The sequence below is a fragment of the Peromyscus maniculatus genome, chromosome 18 (genome assembly GCF_049852395.1).
Source record: "Peromyscus maniculatus bairdii isolate BWxNUB_F1_BW_parent chromosome 18, HU_Pman_BW_mat_3.1, whole genome shotgun sequence".
Lineage (NCBI taxonomy): Eukaryota > Metazoa > Chordata > Mammalia > Rodentia > Cricetidae > Peromyscus > Peromyscus maniculatus.
Window position 1 is genome coordinate 25,554,876 of NC_134869.1, and position 23,473 is coordinate 25,578,348.

Here is a 23,473-nt window from a genome sequence, read left to right on the forward strand (position 1 = left end):
TTTCTTCCCTGTCATAGACAGAAGACTCAGTCTTTCAGCAGACTTCCTGATCCTCTGGCTCTTACAATATTTTTGTCCCTTCTGCGATGTTCTGTGAGGCTCAGGTGTAAGGGTTATGTTACAGTTGCTATCAATTGGGGATGGACACCCATAGCCATGTGTTCTCTGTAATTTTACTAGTTGTGGCTTTTTGTAATGGTGTCCATCTGCTGCAAAGAGGTACTTCTTTGATGAGGGAGTGAGAGATACATATACTGTGGATATAAAGATAACTGTGTAGAATGCAGTTAGTTGCACTGGCTTAGGAGAGTGAAAGTAATGTGTTCTTCTCTGAGATATATGAACTCAGTAGGCACTGCAAGGTGGCTAGACAGAGTCTCACTGTGCTGTTTCTAGCTGGCATGGAAATGTCTATGTAGACCAGGCTGGCTTTGAACTCACAGAGATCTTCCTGTCTCTGGCTCCAGAGTGCTATGATTAAAGGCATATGCCACCATACCTGCTCAGTGTGTGCTCTTAACCACTGAGCCATCTCTTGAACACCCCCCCATCTTTTTTTTAATGTGACCTTAGTTCATTAGTGTAGAGATGTGCAACTCCACAATGTACCAGTATAATGATTAATTTATTTAAAATTCCTGCTTCTTTCCCATACTCTGGTAAGTACCCTACATCCTTGTTCATACAAGCAACTGTAATTAAATGTAGAGATCATGAAAACAATAGACATGAGAGCAGGAAGAGGATTTGCTGAGAATAAGATGTTCAGAGGGGTGTGGAAAGGGCATAAGAGGTGGTAATGGGTAAATATGATCAAAATATGCTATCAAATGTATGAAATTATCAAAATAAGTAAATTTTAAAGGGGTTGTAGATATGGTTCAGCAGCTAAGAGCACGGACTCCTTGAGGACTTGGGTTCAATTTCCATCACACACAACCTTCTGTAAGGTTGATTGGCCACAACCTTCTGTAATTTCAGTCTTAGGGGAATTCAACGCCTTCTGTGCCCTGTAGGTGCACTGATCACACACGTGGTCCATAGACACACATGTAGTTGAAACACCCATGCACATAAAATAGTAGTATAAAAAGGAATACATTTTTAAAATCTCTTTTTAAGAATCCCATTGGAGGACTGAGATTGTAGCCTACTATTAGAACACTTGCCTTGCATGCAAAAACACTGCATGAAATCACTGCTCAGCTTCACAAAAATAAAGTCAAATATAAATATTAAAATAAAAATATATGGCTTTTCATTGATTTTCTTTATATGTATTAATAGTTTTCTACTTATTATTGGATACATTTAAATTAACATGAACACAAATGATAAAGATACAATTGAAAGTCTCATTTTATTGATAGCTTATTAAAAATTAACAGATCAGAGAGTTATATTGGCTACATGTTGATCAAGGATTTTAGAAACATTGGACCTTTTGTTTAGATTAAAACCTTATTCTTGCATTGGATTAAAGGAGAGTTATTTTTCCTTTCTTTCTTATTTGTTAATCTTTCATGTTGTAGGATTAACCATTGAGGACTTGAACCTAACTGAAAACTTTTCTCAGGAAGATAAAATAGGAGAAGGAAAATTAAATTTTATGAGCCTCAAAAGTATGAATGAAACACAATCAAAGGTAAACAGTAATGCTTTGACTAAAAGAATAAAGAAAAATGCTAGTAGTTCTTTTTTTTTTTTCATCATTTAATCTCGTTTAGCACCTCTGCTCTTTGAGGTTGTTAAATCAATATTAATTTTTGCTTGCTTAGATAACCTGGTGGTCTCATGATTGATTAACAAGACATTATTTACTTTGAATACAGATTAAGAGTTCAGCTAACATAGAGCTGCTGCATAGCAGACCGTCATTCAGCATTCTGCAATCAGATCAGAATGAGACAGAGGAAAATAGGACTGTACAATCATTATCAAGAATGCTGTCTGGAATTCATCGTAGTGTAGACAGTGGAGTGGATCCCATTGTCTCTTTCACTAAATGTTCCTCGTTTATGCAAGTAAAAGACGATAATCCAACTCCAGAAGCCATTACAATAAGGGAGATTTTTAAAGCACCGTGTCTACAATCTTTGAGAAATCTAGACTCGTTAGTCAGAACCTTCAGTAAGGAGAGCAATGAAGACATAAGTGATTACCCATGCTCTCTTTCTGATGAGTGTGTGAAGAGAGTGTCAGGAAGCCATCAAGCTCTAGAGAAAACCAGGTTCTTGCAGAAAAGCAGTTCTTCTTTTCAAGTTTCACCAACAGCTTCAGAATTAATGCAGAAATTATCACATAGGCAAAAATCTGTAGTATTTTGTCAACAATCGTATGACCATGATGTGGATAAAGTAGCATCAGAAGATGAACAGGTCCATGCTCAAGCAAAGTGTGCTGATTTCTGTTTGAAAGACAATAAAAGACAGAGTGAATCACCCTCACAGACTGAGATGCTGAGAAGTCCGATCCAAGTTAGTCTTTCAGATCTTGTGCCTGTTACTGCACTGTGCAAATTGTCTCAAAGAGAGCCCCTTGAAAATCTTATAGAGCAGCTACAGAGAGAGCTAGTATTCCTTAGATCACAGGTGAGCTTTCTTTAAATATATTCATGCAACCCCTGTCTTACTTTTCTTACCAGAGTTCTGTAAACAATTCTAAGATTTCTTTTTATTTACATATTAAAACTCATATATAGCAGATCTGTACTTAAAAAAAAAAAACTCTAAAGTTGCAATATACCTGTTGACTTGCCTAATATATTAAATGTTTCTTTAGAGTGAAACCATAGCACAGGATTTATCGACCCAAGAACAGCAGAATAGAAATGCAGAAATAGAGCTTGACCGTCAGAGAAGCCAGGCAGAACAGGTAGTGTAAAGACAGCATCAAGGGCAAGGATGTAATTGGTGCTAGGACGGAAACCTGCTGTGCCTCTCTCTGCCTCCTGCCATGGGGAATGCAGGAAGAAGAGGTGGTGGGAAGATGAACATCCTGTAGTTTAGAATGGCTGTGTCTATAACCTGTTTCCTGGAGTGCTAAACTTGAATTTATAAAGCATTGTTTTTGAAACCTCCTTATTACTGTGGTTTTTCATAAAACGTTTTTATTCTCTTTATTCAGAATGAATTTCTTTCAAGAGAACTAATTGAAAAGGAAAGAGATTTAGAAAGAAGTAAGACAGTGATTGCTAAATTTCAGAATAAATGTAAGTTACTATTATCTCATCCTTTTCTGTATCATTTTCCCTATACTAAAATTTAAACCTACAGGATTTTAGTACATTACTTATTTTTTGAATCTTTAATTGCCTTTATAATCTATAGCTCAGTCCATGTAATACACCTTTGTGGTTTACATTGATATTTTTATTGTTATAGAATGTTAAGTGCAGTTTTTTATGAAAATACATCACAATTTTATGTGCTTAAGTGAAAGTAAAGTTATGAAAATTTAAAGATTTTAATATGACAAAGCCATGTTCTGTGTTTGTGTGTGTGTGTGTGTGTGTGTGTGTGTGCATATGCACATGACTAAAATAGGTGTGGTGGTTATCTTCAGCTATTCTTGTTCCATTTATAGTTGAACTTTTATTTACATTTTTGTTCTCAATTTTTTTCTATCTAAATATTGTCACATGGAAAATGTAAGTTGTAGAAAAGATCTATTTATTCAATGTGAAAAAAATGTAATTGCAGTAAAAGAATTAGTTGAAGAAAATAAACAACTTGAGGAAGGTATGAAAGAAATTTTGCAAGCTATTAAGGACATGCAGAAGGATCCTGATGTGAAAGGAGGTGAAACATCTCTAATCATCCCGAGTCTTGAAAGACTGGTTAATGTAAGTTATGTTTGCATGTTAATGTGTGCCTGCAGCCAACCCTTCTCTGTGGGTTTCTTCTTTTGATACTGTAATAAATTACTCAGATAAAAAGCAGCTGAAGAAACAGGCTGAATTATACATTTCAGGTGTAACCTATCATGGCAGGAAAGTGTAAGCAGCAGGTGCCAGCAGCAGCTCATCACATTGCCCCCACAAACTGCAGAACTAACACTTCTGCTTTATAGATGCTGAAGTGAGGAAGTAAAGATGTAAGGAAACTAAGTTACTTGCCCAGCTAACAAGAAACGGGCTCATATATGAATGCTGATCATCTTATTACTGTCTGGTTGTTTTCAGCTTCACTAATCTATTAATATTTGCTCAATGTTATTTATTTTAATGAAGTAATCAATATGTATAGTAACATAAGCCAAACTTAAATTTTATAAAGATTACTTCATAAATAAGAAATTCAATAGCATTTTTATTAGACATGCCAGTGAACATAGAAAGATGATTAAATTATTTAAGGGCATATTTTTCTTGTCTATGATTTGACTGTTTTCCATTGCATTTGTAATATATAATATAAATCTGCTAGGCTATAGAATCAAAGAATGCAGAAGGAATCTTTGATGCCAGTGTGCATTTGAAAGCCCAAGTTGACCAGCTCACAGGACGGAATGAAGAGTTGAGACAAGAACTCAGGGAATCCCGGAAAGAGGCTATCAGTTATTCAGAGCAGTTGACAAAAGCAATTTTAAAGGTGAGAATTTTATTAAATACAAGCAAATATTATGCCTATGACTGTATGACTGTATGTTCAATAGGAAACTTTTGTTTTGTTGTATTTTTCTGAGACAGAGTTTCTTTATATAACAGCTCTGGCTGTCTTGGAACTCCCTTTGTAGACCAGGTCTGCCTTGAACTCACTGAGATCTGCCTGCCTCTGCCTCCCACGTGCTGGCACTAAAGGTGTGCACCACCACCACCTGGCTAGGAAACGTTTTTTTAAAGACTGCTTTATGAGATGAGAATGTCCTTTGAGTTCTTTCAAGCCTAAAATGACTTTTTTGAAAACATTTGAAAAATGTTTTTATTTATTATTTGATAATTTTTCATAGTATATTTTGATTATATCCCATCCACACATGCTCTGTTTAGATCCTCTCTAACAACCATACATCGTGTTCTTTCTCCCTCTTAGAACAACAGCCAAAAGAAACTAACAGAAACCATAGACTCTGATTTGTGATAGCCAACTAACTACTCCAGACCATGGGGCTTACCCTGGAGTATGGTTGATAGATAGACCCATTGTCACTCTCCTGAAGAAAATGGATTTCTTCCTCTCCTGGTAGTTAACAATTACAAATGACTCCTTGGCTAGGGCTGGGACTTCATGAGTGTGTCCTTTCCTCTGTGCTGGGATTTTCAGGCTTGATCATTTACAGATACTGTGTGTCCTGTCACAACAGTCTCCATATGGGCATCTGCTCTGCTGGGGCTGAAAAAGGCTGTTTCCTCAGTCACCCACAACTTCTGGTCCTTAGGATCTTTGTACCCCTCGTTCACGTATATCCTTGAGCCCTATTTAGGCTGGACATTCCAAAGTCTCTCACTCTCTGCACATTGTTTTTATAAGATTCCTTAGGAAGTTATGTGGAAAAATAAGTTCCTTGAACTATAAAAGAGAACCTTGCCGGGCGGTGGTGGCGCACGCCTTTAATCCCAGCACTCGGGAGGCAGAGCCAGGCGGATCTCTGTGAGTTCGAGGCCAGCCTGGGCTACCAAGTGAGTTCCAGGAAAGGCGCAAAGCTACACAGAGAAACCCTGTCTTGAAAAACCAAAAAAGAAAAAAAAAAAAAAAAAAAAAGAGAGAACCTAAGAGCTCTTAGGTATTTCTAAGTAAAAATTGAAGTTTAATCTAATTAATTCTTGTCAAGTTGTTCTCGTCCATTAAAAAAGATACTTAATAGTGAAAGCATGAAGTATAACTTATTGCCTTGTAGTTTTCCTAACGGTGATAATCATTTCTGGATTGTTTCCAGATTGAACATCTGGAGAAAGAAACTGATCTTCTGCGTCAGTCTGCAGGATCCAATGTAGTTTACAAAGGTGTAGACTTACCTGATGGAGTAGCACCGTCCAGTGCCCATATCATCAATTCCCAGAATGAATATCTAATACACCTTTTGCAGGTACTGGTCATTTATGTCTTAATGACAGACATCTTTGATAGTACGTTTCTTAATTAAGTCTATGAATTCCATTGAGTTCTCAGAAGAAACAGGTATGTTATTAGTAGATGATGAGTCAGCTGAACTAATAGAAACAAAGGAAGTTTATTCCATTTACCTCCATGTAAAGCATGTACAGACATCTAGTTCATTTGTGTTACTCATTTGAAATTTATAAGGACCTGAAAAATTATAAGCAGATACTATAACATAGCATTGTAGCCATGACTCTAGCTGGTTAGAAAAGTGAGAGAATAAAATGACAAAGCTCCTCAGTGCCGTTATTAGAAGTGTCTCTTTTTGTGCAAGTAAACTTGACTTTCCCCTTTTCTTTCTTGTGTGAATTGTTGATCCACGCAAATTCTACAGGGTACTCTATTACTTACCCTGGGCTTGCTTTACTGTTTACCGTCTATACAATGGGATTAAAAATAACCTGAAGTTTAATATCTGTGACATCACATACCCTGTAATTATACTTTTAAAAATAGGTTTCTAATTGTAGGTATCATTGCTTCCCACTGCTAGATTATCCATTGGTGTGATGCGTGAGTTATAACCATTTGTATTTGGACATAACATTACTCTTCTTTATTTGAATTTGTGTGCTACCTAAGTCATATAAGAGTAACTTAACATATCAAAACATTTCTTTAAAATTCATCTTATGGCACTATTTTTAAATTCACAGTAATATTAATGACTTATTTTTGTACATTAGAGGGACACCATCAACAAATAATGGCAACATGATATGCTTGATCTAAGATTTATGTTTTTTTTAATTAAAAAAAGGGGGGCCCAGCAGGGTGACTCAGTGGGTAAAGGCACGTGGTGCTGGCCCTGATGGCCAGTGTTCATGATCAATCACCTGGACCGCATGGTAGAAGGAGAGTGCCGACTCCTCAGGTTTCCTCCAACCTCCACACAAACACTGTGCTCTCACATGCATGCAAATAAATGCTTTAATTCATTAATGCAGAAGTCACAGTTTCCCCATATTTCAAAGGAAATAGAAAGGCTAATTTCAGTCAAGGCACAGAAACGTGTGCTGGCAAGAGAATATGTGGCTAAGTAATAGGAGTTGAGCATTTAACTGTTCTGTTTGGTGTAGATTTGTGCTGAAGGTGAAACCTGTATCTGATAGCTTTTGTGCTTACGGCAGCCGCCATATTTGAAAAGAATTTTGCTTGTTTTGTAGGACTTTTTAATGTGTATTGCCTCATTTGTTGTGCCTTATACTAAAACGTTGAAAATACAGAGTTGTAATAATCATTTTGGAATGTGAATCTGTACCTTTGGATATGGTCTAATACTATTTAAATTCTAATTTACAAACCACATTTTAGGAACTAGACAGTAAAGAAAAGAAGCTAAAGCATTTAGAAGATTCTCTTGAAGATTATAACAGAAAATTTGCAGTGATTCGTCATCAGCAGAGTCTGTTATATAAAGACTATCTAAGGTATTTATGTTTTGAAAACTATAATTTTAGTTGGAGTGTAGTACTGTTCTGACAGTCACAAAGAATAAGGATTGATCCCCCTCCACTGAATTGCTGTCAAAAACGTGTTTAAACACGTTTCTGAACTGGTTTAGTAAGCTCAGCACTCTTCATGTCTGGAATTGGTAGAGATCAACCAGACTTCAACAGTGGCAAGAGGCATTGAGCAAGTTGCTTTTCCTTTACTTAGTATCTTAGTTTCTTGTACAATTCTATGATAATGTTGCTTTAATCCCGCTAGGGTTGTAATGCAATCTAAGTGAATTATTACATGAAAATGTTTACGCTAGTGCACTGCAGAACTGTACACTATAAATATTAGCAGTATTCATCATTGTCATCACTATAGAAATATATTCATAAGGAACTAACATGTTTCCCCTTATCTCCCTCATTTCCTCAATTCAATCATATTCTTAGTAGGAATTATGCTTCATAATCAAAGGTGATTTTAAACACTTATGGTAGCATCTCATTGACAGGAAACCCAGAGGTAGTTAAAGGATGGATCAATTTGTATGGATTTTTGCTATCTCCTATTGTTATAATGCATTTCCACAAGTTCACAGATCAGTGATTTATGTCCATTGAAGAAGAGTAACATGTTTTTCCATATTTTGACACATATCTAATCAAAATTAAGTCACATGTTCAAATCAAAGCCATTTAGTAGTAAAGGTAATGATGCCACTAAAATTGGCTTATGCCAAGCATAAATGAACAGTTGCATGACTTTTTGGTAAGCAGCAATGATGTATGTACTTGTAAAAGTGTTAATTTGGATTTCTTTTAATAAATAAATAAATATATTTGTTTATGCATATAAAAAGTTATTTTAATTCTTGTAAAAGTGGAATAGATAAATCAACCTGTGTAATATACTTATTATTCCACTCATTGTTTTTATGGTGAGAACATAATGATCTGCCATTTAACAGTTTTCAAGTGTATCAAGAAATCACAATGTGTGCAGTAGAGCTCTTGAACCTTGTTTACATCTTTCTCATGCCTTCTTTTTGATCTTTTAAGAATTCTTCTCATACAGTGTATTTTGATCATGTTTCCCCGCTCTCAGCTCCTCCAAGACACACTCTCTTTCCTAAGTACCCAAATTTATGTCTTCATTTTTTCTTCCTCTCTCTTTAAAAACAACCAAAAAAAAAAAAAAAAAAAAAATTAAGGGGAGGACACAGGATCCCACCCCTAACCAAGAAACTCTTTACATTTGATACCCAGTGGTGAAGAGAAAGTTAGTTGTCTCCAAATTCAGTAATGTCTACTATTTGCATCCTGAATATTCCGGCATATTCATTGCTCATATTTAAGAGTTGGGCCGGAATTTTGAATTTGATTTTTGTAACAGTTTGTTTACTGTATTAACTCTATATTCCTAGTCCTTTTCTCTTTATAATAATTTGTTTATAAATTCCATATTCTAACTGAGTAGTTACTCAATTGAAGTTTTGTATGTATGTGTGTGTGTGTGTGTGTGTAAAATATATATATATATGTATGTATGTATGTATTTTTTAACAAATCAATTGGCTCCATTGGGTGCTCTGTACAGCCAGCTTTTCTGCCCTTTTGTTAGGAAACCTCTAGTGCTAGAATGAAGTTTCAAAGAACCCTTTTTTTCTATTTACTTTTTATTGACACAAAATACTGTAGACTTGCCATGTATGTTTATGTCTGGATGAGGACTGGTGTATTGTGCTGCAGATATTTTAAAGAGATAGGGCAGATAAAGATAGAAAATGTGATAAAATTGTGATACTACCTTTAATTTATTACAAATATTGAGTGAAAGTTTAACTTCTTGCTTGTCGAATGTTAAGTAGTATGTCTCCTATTCTGAAAATAGTTAAAGCTTCCATAATCTAAATTTGTCCCTTTTGCAATCAAATATTTTGTTCTATTTACTTTATCATCTTTTTGATTGTTATTGCATGATACTATAGTGAAAAGGAGAGTTGGAAAACAGAAGCTGAGACAATAAAAGAGGAGAAGAGGAAACTTGAGGATCAAGTCCAACAGGATGCTGTGAAAATAAAGGAGTATAATGTAAGCACCACTTTGAGCGTCCTTCTGCCAGGTACAGATGAGGATAACTAGAGTCACTCGGTAACGTCACTGTGATTTTGTGCAGAACTTGCTCAATGCCCTTCAGATGGATTCAAATGAAATGAAGAAAATGCTTTCAGAAAACAGTAGGAAAATCACTGTTTTGCAAGTGAATGAAAAGTCCCTTATACGGCAGTATACGACCTTAGTGGAAATGGAGCGGCAGCTTAGAAAAGAAAATGGGAAACACAAGAACGACTTAGTATCAATGGAAGCCGAAGTTACTGAAAAAATTGGAAGTTTGCAAAGATTTAAGGTATTTCTGATTTTTTTTTTCTTTTGACTCAGGAACTTTCTGGGTCTGAAGACAGTAAGAATCATGCACATCTATGATTAATGGTTAATGATTATTGACATTTGCTGTAATTACTTCATCCATTTTTTTGTATAAATACTTAAAATTGTAGACATTTTTCTGATAAATATTTTTAGTATACATCTCTATAATAGAAGACTTTTGTTTAAATAACCGTAATAATGTTATTTTATTGAAAAATTGACGGTATTTCCCTACTGTGCAGACTATATTAAGTCTTCTTTGGTTGTTCTAAGTTTGATCATGAATAATGCATTTATTGAATTTGATAGTTCCATGTCCTAAATTCCAAAGACAGCAACCTTTTTTGCTTTGTTTTGCTCTTCTCTTTGAGAGTATTTGATTGATCTATTTATTTTGATTTTAACAAGTTTAGCTCTGAGCCCTTGATTTGATTAAATTGGAACAGTTTTAGCATGAATGTGGCTTAAATAATTATGTTACGTTACTCCAAAAGATAGCATATCTGTTTGGATAGTCTTTTGTGGAGATTTACGTCATTTTTGGTTGATACCTACATTTTTAAGTAGTTAACTGATAAGATTTTAGAATGTTATACATAAAGGATCCTTTGCTATTTTTGTCAATAATTTTAGCATTCATGATGATAGACTGGAATGAGTGCTCATGATTTTCTCAGATTATTAGTGCTGTTACAGTCTTTTGAAAGTAGAGAACTTTTGTCATTGGCCAAGGTGTCAAGTCCTCTTGAAGTATATTTCCCATCGTAAAGACAGTATGAGTGCTTTGATCTTTCCTTTTTACCACCAGGTAGAAAAGGACAGGGTGTGTGTGCTCTGTTTCTGGGGGCATTGCTTTGTTTCCTCCTAAGATTCTTCTTCTTTGGTTGTAATGGATTCACAGACTTTTAAACATTAGGCACATTTTGCTCAAGTGATGAATCTCAACTTTCTCTATTAGGAGGCTTTTGACAATATCTCTTAGATATTTTAGCAAGGATCCATTAGTTTTTGAGCCAAGACTGATTTGTTTTCTGGCATAAATTTTTTTTTCTAGACCTAATTTCTACACTACTTCAGTGGATATAAAGTAATCCAGTTCTTTAAAGAGCTCTGTCTCTTTTTAGATGGTAAAATATTTATATACCCAGAAATGATTCCATAGTGCCATTGCTCTGGGATGTCATGCTGCTTGTCTCTTTCCTTAGACAATATAGGGACTATAGTGTGTAATTTTAGAATACCAGTTCATATTGTTATTTCCAATTCAAACTTGGCATTATGAAGTCGTTATAACACTGTTTTAGTCCCTAAACTCATTTAACTTTGTAATGTTATTTTCTTCATTGTTTTGCATAAAAAATTGAAAGATTAAAGTAATTATTTTATCATATATCACATATTAATTAAAAATAATAACATCTGTAACACTTATTAATATGTCCTAAAATTTCTTTGCAGTTGTTATTTTCCTTGGAATCTATCCTATTGGGCATGTGTTGGCAAAAATAACATATTCTAGTAACTTCAAATAATTCCCTAGCCTTTTTATTTTCTTTTTGCTTTCAATAATAGGATTTTTAAAAGTGAAGTAGAATATAAAAAACATTTATGTTTTGAAAGATTTAGTAAGAAATGTCTAGCTGCTGCCCCGTGCTCTGCTCTCTAGATAACAGAACACCGTCCAGGTGGTTTTTTTGCACCAGAAACAGGACCTGGGAGTGAGTACCCACTTACACGTGTCTGTCCCTTTACCCGAGAGCTGTTTCTATTTGGACAGGAATTACGGGTGATTCTGAGACTTAGGAATGTTCTTGTTTTTATTTATGTGGCTTTTAGAAAGATTGGAATCTTGGAGTTTTACCAATATAGATAGTGCTTAAAATGCAGCTGGAGTTCTCTGTCATCCTCCTTCTTTCTTCAAACATTTTTTTTTTTTACTTTTTGGTTTTTGTATTTTATTTTTTATAATAGAATATAAAAAAGGGGATATTTTAAAGGAAACAAAACATATTTCCATGTCTTTTGTCTAGCCTGCCTCACAAAATGAAACCACACCCTAGAATAAAGTAGAATAGTAGGTATTTATTTATACGAAGAGAAGCTGTTGCAATTAGATATGAAGTCACTGTGCTCAGGAATGAATTATAACTGCAACTTCTTCATCCCACTTCGTCAGCATGGTTAGTTACTGCACCCCTAGCTTCCACCACTTCACTGGGCTTTTTTATGTGACTTTGGCTTATCATAGAGCATCTTACCGGACAGAACTAAGAGTCCCATACCTTGTTTGTTTCAATCAAACCACCTTAGTGCCTTTGATTGACTTTCAGAGCTATCATAGAACATATGTTACTCTTCTTCCCAGGACTATACCAAAGACCTAGGATAATTCAACTGAGAAATGGGAAAAGTTGGGTTTGGTTCAGAAATTTGGAGGCTTGGGAATATGATCTCATTACCTTTGGCCCGTGGTGGCACAAGAACATCATCGTAGAGCGTGGGTAGTAGAGGCCTTCTTAACATAGCCAGTTACAGTAAAAAGAGAAAGAGAGCACGAAGGGACAGAAGGCCCCAAAGTACTCTTTGAAAGCACTTTCCAAGTGACCGAAGACTTTCCACCAGACTCCACACCTCAGTTGTTTTAATTCCCTGACAACACCACTCTGGAGAATATCTTTTTAACATGTCTCTTTGGACGAAAAATACTCTATATTAAACTGTAGCAAATACGAAGTAAGTAATAACTTAAGTCCTTATTACTACTATTTAAATATTTTAATCACTCAATAATAGGAACCAAAAATGAGTTTGTGTGTGTGACTTCAAGAAAGCAAACATAGCTAAAATGTAAAGGTTTCTTTAGTCTATGCTAATTTTGTCACAAAGTGTCAAATAATTGATTTTAATCTTCTAAAATTTAGAATAGGCAGGCATCAAAAGATGATTTCTGAATGATTGCAGTTTATTATACTTTCTTAAATTAACTCTATTTTATTTTACTGTGACAAGTTATAAAAGGACTCATTTAAATTGCTAATTAAAGCTTTCCAAATATTATTTCTTATATGAAAGAATAACATGAGAAATATTATATATTTTTCAAATGGCTTTAAATTCTGCTTTGCTTTCAATTGAATTATCTTTCTTAAAAGTGACTAATGCTTTACCAGAAAAAAAAAAATGTGCAAATTTAACTCAGTGTATCTTTTTTTTTTTCTTTTCTTTTCTTTCTTTTCCCCCCAGGAAATGGCTACCTTTAAAATTGCGGCTCTCCAGAAAGTTGTAGATAATAGTGTTTCTCTGTCTGAACTAGAACTGGCCAATAAACAGTACAATGAACTGACTACTAAGTACAGGGACATATTGCAGAAAGATAACATGCTTGTTCAAAGAACAAGTAACTTAGAACACCTAGAGGTGAGTGGGTATGATCTTTGAACTTTAGTATACTAGCCACTTTACCTTGAGGCCATCATGGGGTCTGTAGGAATTTTACTGATTTCAAGTGATTAAAGCTGGGTTTTATTTATGTAATTGTAGTAGAGGTATATTATAGGTCTAATCTAACTGTTGTTCATCCCAGATATCAATGCATATACCTAAAAGTAACATACTGTCTATTTATAATTGCAAATAGCTTAAAGTGACTTTATCTAGGTCATCCTCTTATGTGTCTTATATGAGTTAGCTGAGCTAAACTTCTTTCATGGCACACATGTAATTAAAGGGAGAAATGCTATTCAGTACCCATTCCTTTCTTTTCTTACCCTGATCTCAGAATCCCTAGATTTGGTTTCTTATGATGAATTTATTTGACTGTGGATGCATTATTAATGGCATTTCCTAGATGTTGTATGAGCTATCCAAATCTCTATTCTCTTATGTTTTAGAAATATTGAAAATTAGGGTGGGGAATGAAGGAGATGGCTGTGAATGTAAAAGCATATTTGACAAGTAATTTGGATCTGTGAAATGCATATGTTTTAGTTTCTTTTCCATTTGTGCAATAAATCACCCCAACAAAAGTAGCTTTAAAAAGAAGGGTTTATCTAACTCAGTTCATGGTAGAGTCTATCATGGTGGGGGGGGGGCGGGAATCAACATAGCAGGAGCGTGAAGTAATTCGTCACATTGTGTTTACCATCAAGGCACAGGTGAGTGCATGCTTCCTATTTCTTAGCTTGCTTGTTCCATTTTATATAGTCTTCTGCCCCAGTAACAGAAGTAATCCTGTCTATGGTCAAGATGGGTTTCCTCCATTAGTTAATGCAGTCAAGATAATCCCCCAGAGAAGCCATCTCCCAGCTGATTATAGATTCTGTCAAGTTGACAACTACTACATCATGGGGGGAAAAAAGCCAGTTTGGACCCATTGTTGAGGGTGTCTTTCTGTATGCTGTGAGTGTTGCTCTGATTGATTGATAAATAAAATGCTGATTGGCCAGTAGCCAGGCAAGAAGTATAGTATAGGCGGGAAGGAGAGAGGAGAATTCTGGGAAGTGGAAGGCTGAGTCAAGAGATGCTGCCAGATGCCGCCACCATGAGAAGTAAGATGTAAGGTAAGCCACAAGCCACGTGGCATCTTATAGATTAATAAAAAAATGGCTAATTTAAGATATAAGAATTAGATAGCAAGAAGTCTGCCACGGCCATATAGTTTATAAATAACATAAGTCTCTATGTGTTTACTTGGGTCTGAGCAGCTGTGGGACTGGTGGGTGAGAGAGATTGTCCTGACTGTGGGCCAGGCAGGACCAGGGAAACTTCAGCTACAACCCATAATGACATCACTCCTACAGCCAGAAGGAAGATAGAGAGGAAAATTGCCTTGCCTGGAAGCTTGTGGCCAGCTAGTCTGAATTCTACAGCACAGAGGCAGAAACAATCAGAAAATACCTTGCTTGTTTCAAAATGAATGGCAAGAACAGACTTCCAAAAGCTGTTTTTAGATCTCTACACATTCATCACATGTGTGCCTTATTCTTATACACATCCCACACAGAGGCAAAAGTAGTGGAATGTCATAAGTTTCATTAGACTATAGTATGTGTAGTCCAGGCCTTTCATTATTCTGTTTACTGCTTCTTAATCTTTATTTTCTTGGTGGTGGTGGTGGTGGTGGTGGTGGTGGTGGTGGTGTGTGTGTGTGTGTTGCATGTATACGGCACACTGGCTTATGCAGATGAATATGCACATGTGTGCACATGCATGTGGAGGTCTGCAGTTGATGTCGGTATCTTCCTCAATCACTCCTCACTTTTTATTTAGTGAAGCTGAACCAGAAGTTTGCCAGTTCGCTAGTCTACCTAGCCAGCTTGACCTGAAGGTCCTGTCTCTGCCTCCTGAGTGCTGAGACTGGAAGCTGCTGCCTGCTTGCCCATCTCTTTACATGGATGCTTGAAATCCAAACTGTAGTCCTCACACTGCACAGCAAACAGATGTATCCACTGAGCTGTTTGTCTGGATTTCATGTGTAGGGGTGTTTTGTTTGAGTGTATATATATATATATATATATATATATATATATATATATATGTATATATATATATGTATATGTATATATATCACATGCTTGCTATGCCTACAGAGACCAGAAGAGGTTCTTGGACCTTTTGGAATTGGAGTTACTGACAATTACAGCCAGTGTTCTTTCCAGCCCAACTCTTTACATTTTTTAAAATTAAGCAAGCAAGTTTTGATTTTTATCATTCTCAGTAGAAATAAAGGTATATGTCTACAGGCTTCTCAATAGAAATTGAGGTATCTGTCAGGCTTCTCAGTGGAAATTGAGGTATTTGTGTACAGACTTCTCAGTGGAAATTGAGGTTTGTATCTATAGGCATCTCAGTAGAAATTGAGGTATATGTCTACAGGCTTCTCAGTGGAAATTGAGGTATGTGTCTACAGGCCTCTCAGTAGAAATTGAGGTATATGTCTACAGGCTTCTCAGTGGAAATTGAGGTATGTGTCTACAGGCCTCTCAGTAGAAACTGAGTACAGGCTTCTCAGTGGAAATTGAAGTATATGTCTGCAGGCTTCTCAGTGGAAATTGATGTATGTGTCTACATGCTTCTCAGTAGAAATTGAGGTATGTCTACAGGCTTCTCAGTAGAAATAAAGGTATATGTCTATAGGCTTCTCAGTAGAGATAAAGGTATATGTCTACAGGCTTCTTAGTAGAAATAAAGGTATATGTCTATAGGCTTCTCAGTAGAGATAAAGGTATATGTCTGCAGGCTTCTCAGTGGAAATTGTGGTATATGTCTTTAGGCTTAATCTTTCAGATCCTTCTGTAAGCATGGAATCGTAAATAATTTGGAGAGCTCACAAGCTCTTACTTGCTTAGGGGAACGTACTGAGTATATGAAACATTGCATTTCTGATGACATCTGCAAGATGGCTTGAGTCATTATGTATTAATACTACCTAGGAATGATCATGATCCATTTACTTTTTACTGCTTTTGCTGAAGACCAGAGGTGTGATTCTGTTACTGTTCAAAGATAATTCTGATTATTTAGATGTAGTAATAATTTCTTTTTCCCATTCTCCATGTCTTTGTTTTCTCTTTCTAGTACTAACAAAGCTCTTAATGATAAATCTGCAGTTAGCTACCAGTGAGCCATTTCTTTCCTTATTTTGTATTGCTAAATATCAAATTCAGGCAAGAACTGAACCTCTGAACTCCATCTCTGGTCTTCAAAACGATTTCTTTAAATTTTATTTACTATTGCTATTATCGTTTGTGTGTGTGTGTGTGTGTGTGTGTGTGTGTGTGTGTGTGTGTGTGTCTGTGTCTGTGTCTGTGTGTGTCTGTGTGTCTCTCTATGTGTGTGTGTGTTTGCATATGTGTTTAGGTCAGTAATTTTCAGGAGTCAGTTCATGTAGGTTCTGGGGATGGAACACAGCTTGTCAGGCTTGCACAGCAGGAACTTACACTTGCTGAGGCATCTTGTTTGTCTTCAGTGAGTAGCTTGTAGCTTAATTCTTCTGTTTTCCCATCACTCCTCAAAATTAGTAGATGGATATGAGATATGGATATACCTAGGCTGGAGGAAAAGCACAGGTGTTAAGAGTGCCTGCTGCCCTTGCTGAGGACCTGAGTGCAGATCCCAGCATTCATGGTCAGGCATCTCACAACTGCCTGGAACTCAAGCTTCAGGGGCATCTGATCTGTGGGCACCTGCTCTTCCATGCCGATGCCACATACAGATATACACAGATACACAATTACAACTAAAGCCTCTTTTAAAAGTTCATATACCTTGTAATTTAATAACTCTCTTTTAACTCAATGGTATTAATAATTAATTTGTCTCAAAATGCTTGTTAAATGTCCATGCCCCCAAATTGCAGTGTAACAAAACTGCCTGTAAAATTTAGTGAATACAATAATCATTTTATTCTTGCTGTAGCTTCTTGGTATCGGAACCCAAAATCACCTGCTACAGATAATTTATCTTTCTTCTTCAGTGTCTGGTGTCTGGGCTAAGAATGACAGGTAGGGGAGGGGAAACTGTGATCAAAATGTACTTTATGAAAATATGATTTTGAATAAAATATTCCACTGGGGGAAAAAAGAAGAATGACTGAACAGGAGGGGCAGTGAGACCGAGGTGAATCTGAAAACCCTTTCAGTCACATAACTGGCACCCAACAGGGATGACTGAAGGTTAGTTGTCTGCAGGGCATGTTTACCAGTGTCTACCTGTGACTCCACACACTAGAGCTCAAGCCTGGCACTCTCTCCGTGTTACCGAACTTCTTACAGTTATTGTGTAACTAACAAGGTAGAAATCATGCTGCTCTCTATAACTCCGGAAGAGGAATATGTCATTCTTTACTGTTGTCTATTGATCAACAGTCACAAGGCTTCCTAAATTTAGTGAAAGACAGCATAGTCCAGTCCCCACCTCTCAATATAAGGAATGCCAAGAGATTTGTGACCCCTTTAAAATTGTCATAGTTTTTTTTAATAGTCAGAGAATTTTCTACTGGTCTGCTTGATAGCTACCTCAAAACCCAGTCGTTCAAGACTCTTCTCTATGCTATGTGAGACCCCCCATCCAGTTAAATCAACTATTGAGACTTCTGTGGTTGCATACATCTTTAATCCCAGCACTTGGGAGTTAGAAGCAATTGGATCATGAGTCCAACGTCAGCCTAGTCTATATTCAGATCCTGTCTCCAACAGGCAAACTAAAATGAGAGTGAGAGTAAGAGTGAGCGAGGATCCCTTGTTTCCTTGTCTCCTGACCTTTCTGTAATTCATGTATAACTTGAACACTGCAATCACATCTTTTATGCCCTATCCATCTCTAATGGCATTGTCTTGGTTTTTCTCTGTACCTTGTTTACCTGCAGTTATTACTCACATTGCTATCTCCAGTCTTAGATCCTTTTTACTGGCTAAAATGATAGTCATGAACCACATGAATCATGTTACCCACTCCTATGTTTAGGCTTCGCTTGGATGGCAAAAAGACAGATTCTTTCTCTGTTTACCTTACCGTTAGTTCTTGCTCTAGGGCAGTGGTTCTAAACTTCTGGCTTGCTACCTCTTTGGGATCAAGTGACCCTTTCACAGGGGTCGCCTAAGACCATTGGAAAACACAGATGTTTACATTATGATTCACAACAGGAGTAAAATTACAGTTATGAAGTAGCAATGAAAATAAATTTATAGTTGGGGGTCGCCACAACATGAGGACTTGTATTAAAGGTTTGAACCATTAGGAAGGTTGAGAAGCGCTGATTTAAAGCAAGACAAGAGTTTAAAGGCTCAGAGAAGTGAAAATGGGGATGTATTAGAAAAAGATTGGGTGTTAGAAGACCTCAGCAACAATAAGCAAAATTAAGAGCCTAGTACGACAGATTTTGGAATTTAGAGAATGTGAGTCTCAATGAAGGCTTATTAATAGTGGGTTGTCCTGTGGGTATGTCTGTGGGGGAATTGTTTAACTAACTTTATTAATATGGGAATACAAAGCCTACTGTGGTGTACCCATTACCTAGGAGAGGGTTTCTGCTCTGTGTAAGAGTGGAGAAATCAGGCTGATGTGAGCAAGCAAGCAAGCATACATGCACTTATTTGTGTTCAATAACTGGACACAAGTTATTGTGATTGGAGGTGACATGACTAGCTATTGGAAGTTCCTGCCTTGAATTCTCCTTAATGATAAAAGGTAACCTGGAATTACATGCCTTAAATAAGCTCACCCAAAACATTGTTTTTGTGATAGGCTATTTTATCAGAGCAACAAGAAGAAACTAGCACAGGGGATTCTACCACACTCACATACACACAGACCCTAAATGGAGAAGCCTGTGAAATGTGGGATTTGTGCTTACTTCTCCTTACTCTTAACATCTATCATTCACAGATGATGTACTAGGGATAAGCACTAAAGTGCTTGTATGAATGAGGCAAATAAACAAGAGTTTATGAAAGTTATGAAACCCTCTGTACTTCCTATTGGTTAAAATAAGTAGCTGTCTTTAATGGCAAAGTCTAATACTTGGAAGTCTAGAGCCAGATGTATTTATTATATACAAGAGTTTCATTATTGTTTTTATTAGTGTGTGTTGTGTGTGTGTGTGTGTGATGTGTGAGAAATTGTAATTTGTAAAAAATATTTTTGAATCTAGTTAATTTCAGAGTGTAATTTTTAATTTACATCTTTTTATAATAAAGCTTAAATTTTTAGATTAAAACGTAGATTGTGAGTTTTAAGAGCTAATGCACAAAGTCAAAGCAGCGTCACTTCTGTGGCACTCATCCTCTTGGCCAGGTAGTTCATCTCTGTGTCTGTCTCTCCTTCAGTGTGAAAACGCATCTTTAAAAGAACAGATAGACGTTATAAGTAAAGAACTAGAGATTACAAAGGAAAAGCTGCATACCATTGAACAAGCCTGGGAACAAGAAACTAAATTAGGTAAGTCGTAAGACTCTGATAATATCAAGAGAGCAGTTCTAACAGTGATTCAGTTTTATTGAAAATTCCTTTTCTATAGTACAATACGGGGATCTAGTTTGATTTCAAAAGATGAACTGTATCCTACAGATTAATTTAGCATGCAGATGATGAATAATATCCTGGGTGCTTGGTTTATAGTTCTTACATGAGATTTTTTTTTCCTAGTAAAATCATATATTATTAATTTGTGTTTAAACACTAGTTATTTTGAATTATCTTAACAATAAAACCTAGTTATAAGTTTGAAATGTGTTTTTCTGAGTACAAAGTTTGTGTTGTATATTGATACCTTTAAGTGAAAAGATCACCATAAAATATCAAAGAAAATTTGAGAATTTTTGTTGCCTATATTTGCAGTAATATATTGTCGTATATTTTTATATTTTATGTACTTTAAATAATAAACATTACTTGTTATGTACTAGATCAATTTAGTAGAAATTCAAAGTATTTCTATATTTTAATCATCTATCTTATAAAACTCATGCACTATCCTATTATTTGAGTGGGTTATGATTAAAGTGTTAGGGATTTTTTTATTTTGCCATTATTTAGAATGTTGCAACGATTACCTTCAGTTATACCTGAATTGCATATTATTGTACATAAAATTACAATATGATAGTATTTGATACTACATCTGTACAAGGCCCAAAATAATGCTCATTATTTGAGATTATGCTTGTAAAATTTCTTAATCCTATAACTTTAGACTGGGTGTTTGATAACATTAAAAATCAAGTCATTGCACTTGCAGGTCCAAAGTGACACTGCTGTCCTCTACTGCCCTAGTGACGTTAACATCTTTCCATAACAAGTGGTTCATTTGAACTTGTTTCAACCCTCCAGCCTGCACAGCTCTGCACCAACGTTCACATTGGTGTTTTAGTAATCTTGTAGTTGTAGTCAGACTGTCTTTGGACCATCAGCTCCCAAATAACGACATGGAGACTTCTTATTAAGTAAGAAAGGTTGGCCTTAGCTTAGGCTTGTTCCCAACTAGCTCTGGAAACTTAAGTTAACCTGTTTATATTAATCTGTGTTTTGCCACGTGGCTTGTTACCTCTCCTCAGTACCTTACATCCGACTTCCTCTGTGTCTGACTGGGGAATCTCTGGCGCCTCAGATTCCTCTTACAGTTCCTCTCTTTCCCCGGAAGTCCTGCCTGTCCTCTTCTGCCTAGCTGTTGGCTGTTCAGCTCCTTATTAAACCCATCAGAAGGTGCCTTAACAGAGACACGTTTTCACAGTGCACGAAAAGATTATCCCACACCATATAGTTTTTGTGGTCATCTGATTAATGGAGAGATGTCTTCTAGAAAGAATAAATGGATAGGCATCAGACAGGTAGGAATAAATAAAAAGAAGAATGCAGATCTGTTTTAATTTATAAAGTCCATTCCTTGCTATAAAACTGTACTAATTTTTAATACCTCTTCTGAATTATCTTCTGTATAATGTATTATTACCTACAGGAAATGAATCAAACATGGATAAGGCAAGGAAATCAATGACAAATAGTGACATTGTTTCTATTTCAAAAAAAATTACTGTGTTGGAGATGAAGGAATTAAATGAACGGCAGAGGGCTGAACACTGTCAGAAAATGTACGAACACTTAAGGACGTCATTAAAACAAATGGAAGAACGTAATTTTGAATTGGAAACCAAATTCACTGAGGTTTGATATGATGTTTATTATGTAACTAGATAGTAAGAATTAGTGATAGTAGCTATTGAATTATTAAGAACTTTGTGTCTCTAAGGTAGCATATGTATGTAGCATTTGCATTTCTTATAATGGATATACAGACAGTTATTTTAAAATCTGAATTGCTTTAGATTAAACTTTTTATTTCTATAAACAATTTATTTCTATAAACAATTTATTTCTATAAATTCTTTCTTGCCAATATCATGGTATTAGTTTTAATGAACAGAAGGTTGTTGTTTTTTTAAAAATCAAATTGTCTTCCAAGCCTATTATTTTTTAAGAAAATATATGTTTGGGTACAAGACTATAGTAAGAGGTAAAATAGTACGAAATCTCTGCTTTCAGAAACTTTATAGGAAGTTATTAAAGATTTTTAGTGTGGGCTAAATTTAAGCACTCTGTAAATATTCAGCAATTTATGATTAAACAACACCTTACAGATGTTCCCTTAGGTTGATATATTTTCCAAAGCATAAGTATTATTTTTATTTTAAGCCACTAAATATTAATAAAAATTTATATGATTTTGCAAAATTTATATAATTTTAACTATTTGTAAATACTTTGTTTATAGTTAAAAAATTCTTAGTGATTGCCTAAAATAAATAATTTATTATGGAATTGGACTATACTACATCTTTTTTGTAATTTGTTCTTGATTCTTTCTTTAGTCTGTTCTTACCACTTTGTATCTATTTCTGGACTCGAGGAAAATAAAGAAGACTATAGTACTCAGAAGTCAAGAAGTTATGTGCTTAGGCCGAGGCTGTAGTTCATTGGCATGCTTAGTTTACACAGGTTCTGGGTTCTGGTCCCAGCAAAGGTAAAGAAGAGTAAATAAAGTGAAATAGTCCTGAGGAATATCTTATTGTTATTTTTCCACAGCTTACCAAAATCAACCTGGATGCACAGAAGGTGGAGCAGATGTTGCGAGATGAATTAGCTGATAGTGTGAACAAGGCAGTGAGTGATGCCGACAGACAACGGATTCTGGAATTAGAGAAGAGCGAGGTGGAACTCAAGGTGGAAGTGTCTAAGTAAGTGCCCGCAGACATTTCAGTCATTTCATGGGTCTGTCTGATTTGTCTCTAAGAAGATAACAACAGATAGATGGGACAGTATCCATACTCATTTTGTTTTTAAGAAAAAGGATTAATATCAGGGTTAGTTTTTAACCAGGTGACATTACATCAAAGAGGAAATGACCTCTCAAAGTTTGTCTCCCCGCCTGTTTTTCAGGGGAAATGGAGATAGAAGAGCAAGGGTCACTTAGTATTTATTTTATTAACTTGAAAAGAATTTTACCTTTTTATAAGGTTGATGTAAACATAATTCATAATTAATTTCTATTTTGATTTAATTCACATTTTTAGGAACTAGCTATGTGGTAGGTATTCTGCAAGACATTTGACATATTAATTCATGAACTCAGGAACTACTAACACTGAGGTAAAAGTTTTTTTTCATTTGGCAGGAGGAAATATGCCCAGCTACTTTAGAATACTAAATGCATTTCACTCACTTTTCTAGTCAGGTGCTTCTTCAGTGGGTAATCATGGGGAACATTGAGTTCATGTGTCAGCCACAAATAACTATTAGAAGTGTGTGTGTGTGTGTGTGTGTGTGTGTGTGTGTGTGTGTGTGTGTGTGTGTTTTACTTAAAAAATTATAGCCATCCATTTAGAACATTTGAGAGTCCTTTTGGGAAAATCAGTCATTTTTAACTCTTTCCATTGTGATTGATTGACTTTGTTCCTTTCTTCTCCTAAACCTTACCTTGTAGATGACTAATTTATAACTATTCATTTCATT

At 35.6% G+C, this 23,473-nt stretch overlaps 1 protein-coding gene across 3 annotated transcripts in view; it reads left to right on the forward strand.

The window, feature by feature from the left end:
* The window catches only part of Cep290 (centrosomal protein 290), an 81,785-nt gene that overhangs the window by 22,000 nt on the left and 36,312 nt on the right, over positions 1–23,473 (forward strand). The window contains exons 17-30 of one of the 3 annotated variants that reach the window (XM_042263300.2): positions 1,533–1,645; positions 1,833–2,591; positions 2,782–2,874; positions 3,127–3,211; positions 3,702–3,844; positions 4,428–4,592; positions 5,878–6,027; positions 7,416–7,531; positions 9,529–9,631; positions 9,717–9,947; positions 13,214–13,387; positions 19,795–19,906; positions 21,423–21,628; positions 22,547–22,698. In XM_042263300.2, the coding sequence (XP_042119234.2) occupies positions 1,533–1,645; positions 1,833–2,591; positions 2,782–2,874; positions 3,127–3,211; positions 3,702–3,844; positions 4,428–4,592; positions 5,878–6,027; positions 7,416–7,531; positions 9,529–9,631; positions 9,717–9,947; positions 13,214–13,387; positions 19,795–19,906; positions 21,423–21,628; positions 22,547–22,698 (2,602 nt within the window). The remainder of the gene's footprint in view (positions 1–1,532; positions 1,646–1,832; positions 2,592–2,781; positions 2,875–3,126; positions 3,212–3,701; positions 3,845–4,427; positions 4,593–5,877; positions 6,028–7,415; positions 7,532–9,528; positions 9,632–9,716; positions 9,948–13,213; positions 13,388–19,794; positions 19,907–21,422; positions 21,629–22,546; positions 22,699–23,473) is intronic. The other 2 variants (XM_042263301.2, XM_042263302.2) reach the window with 2 other exon arrangements.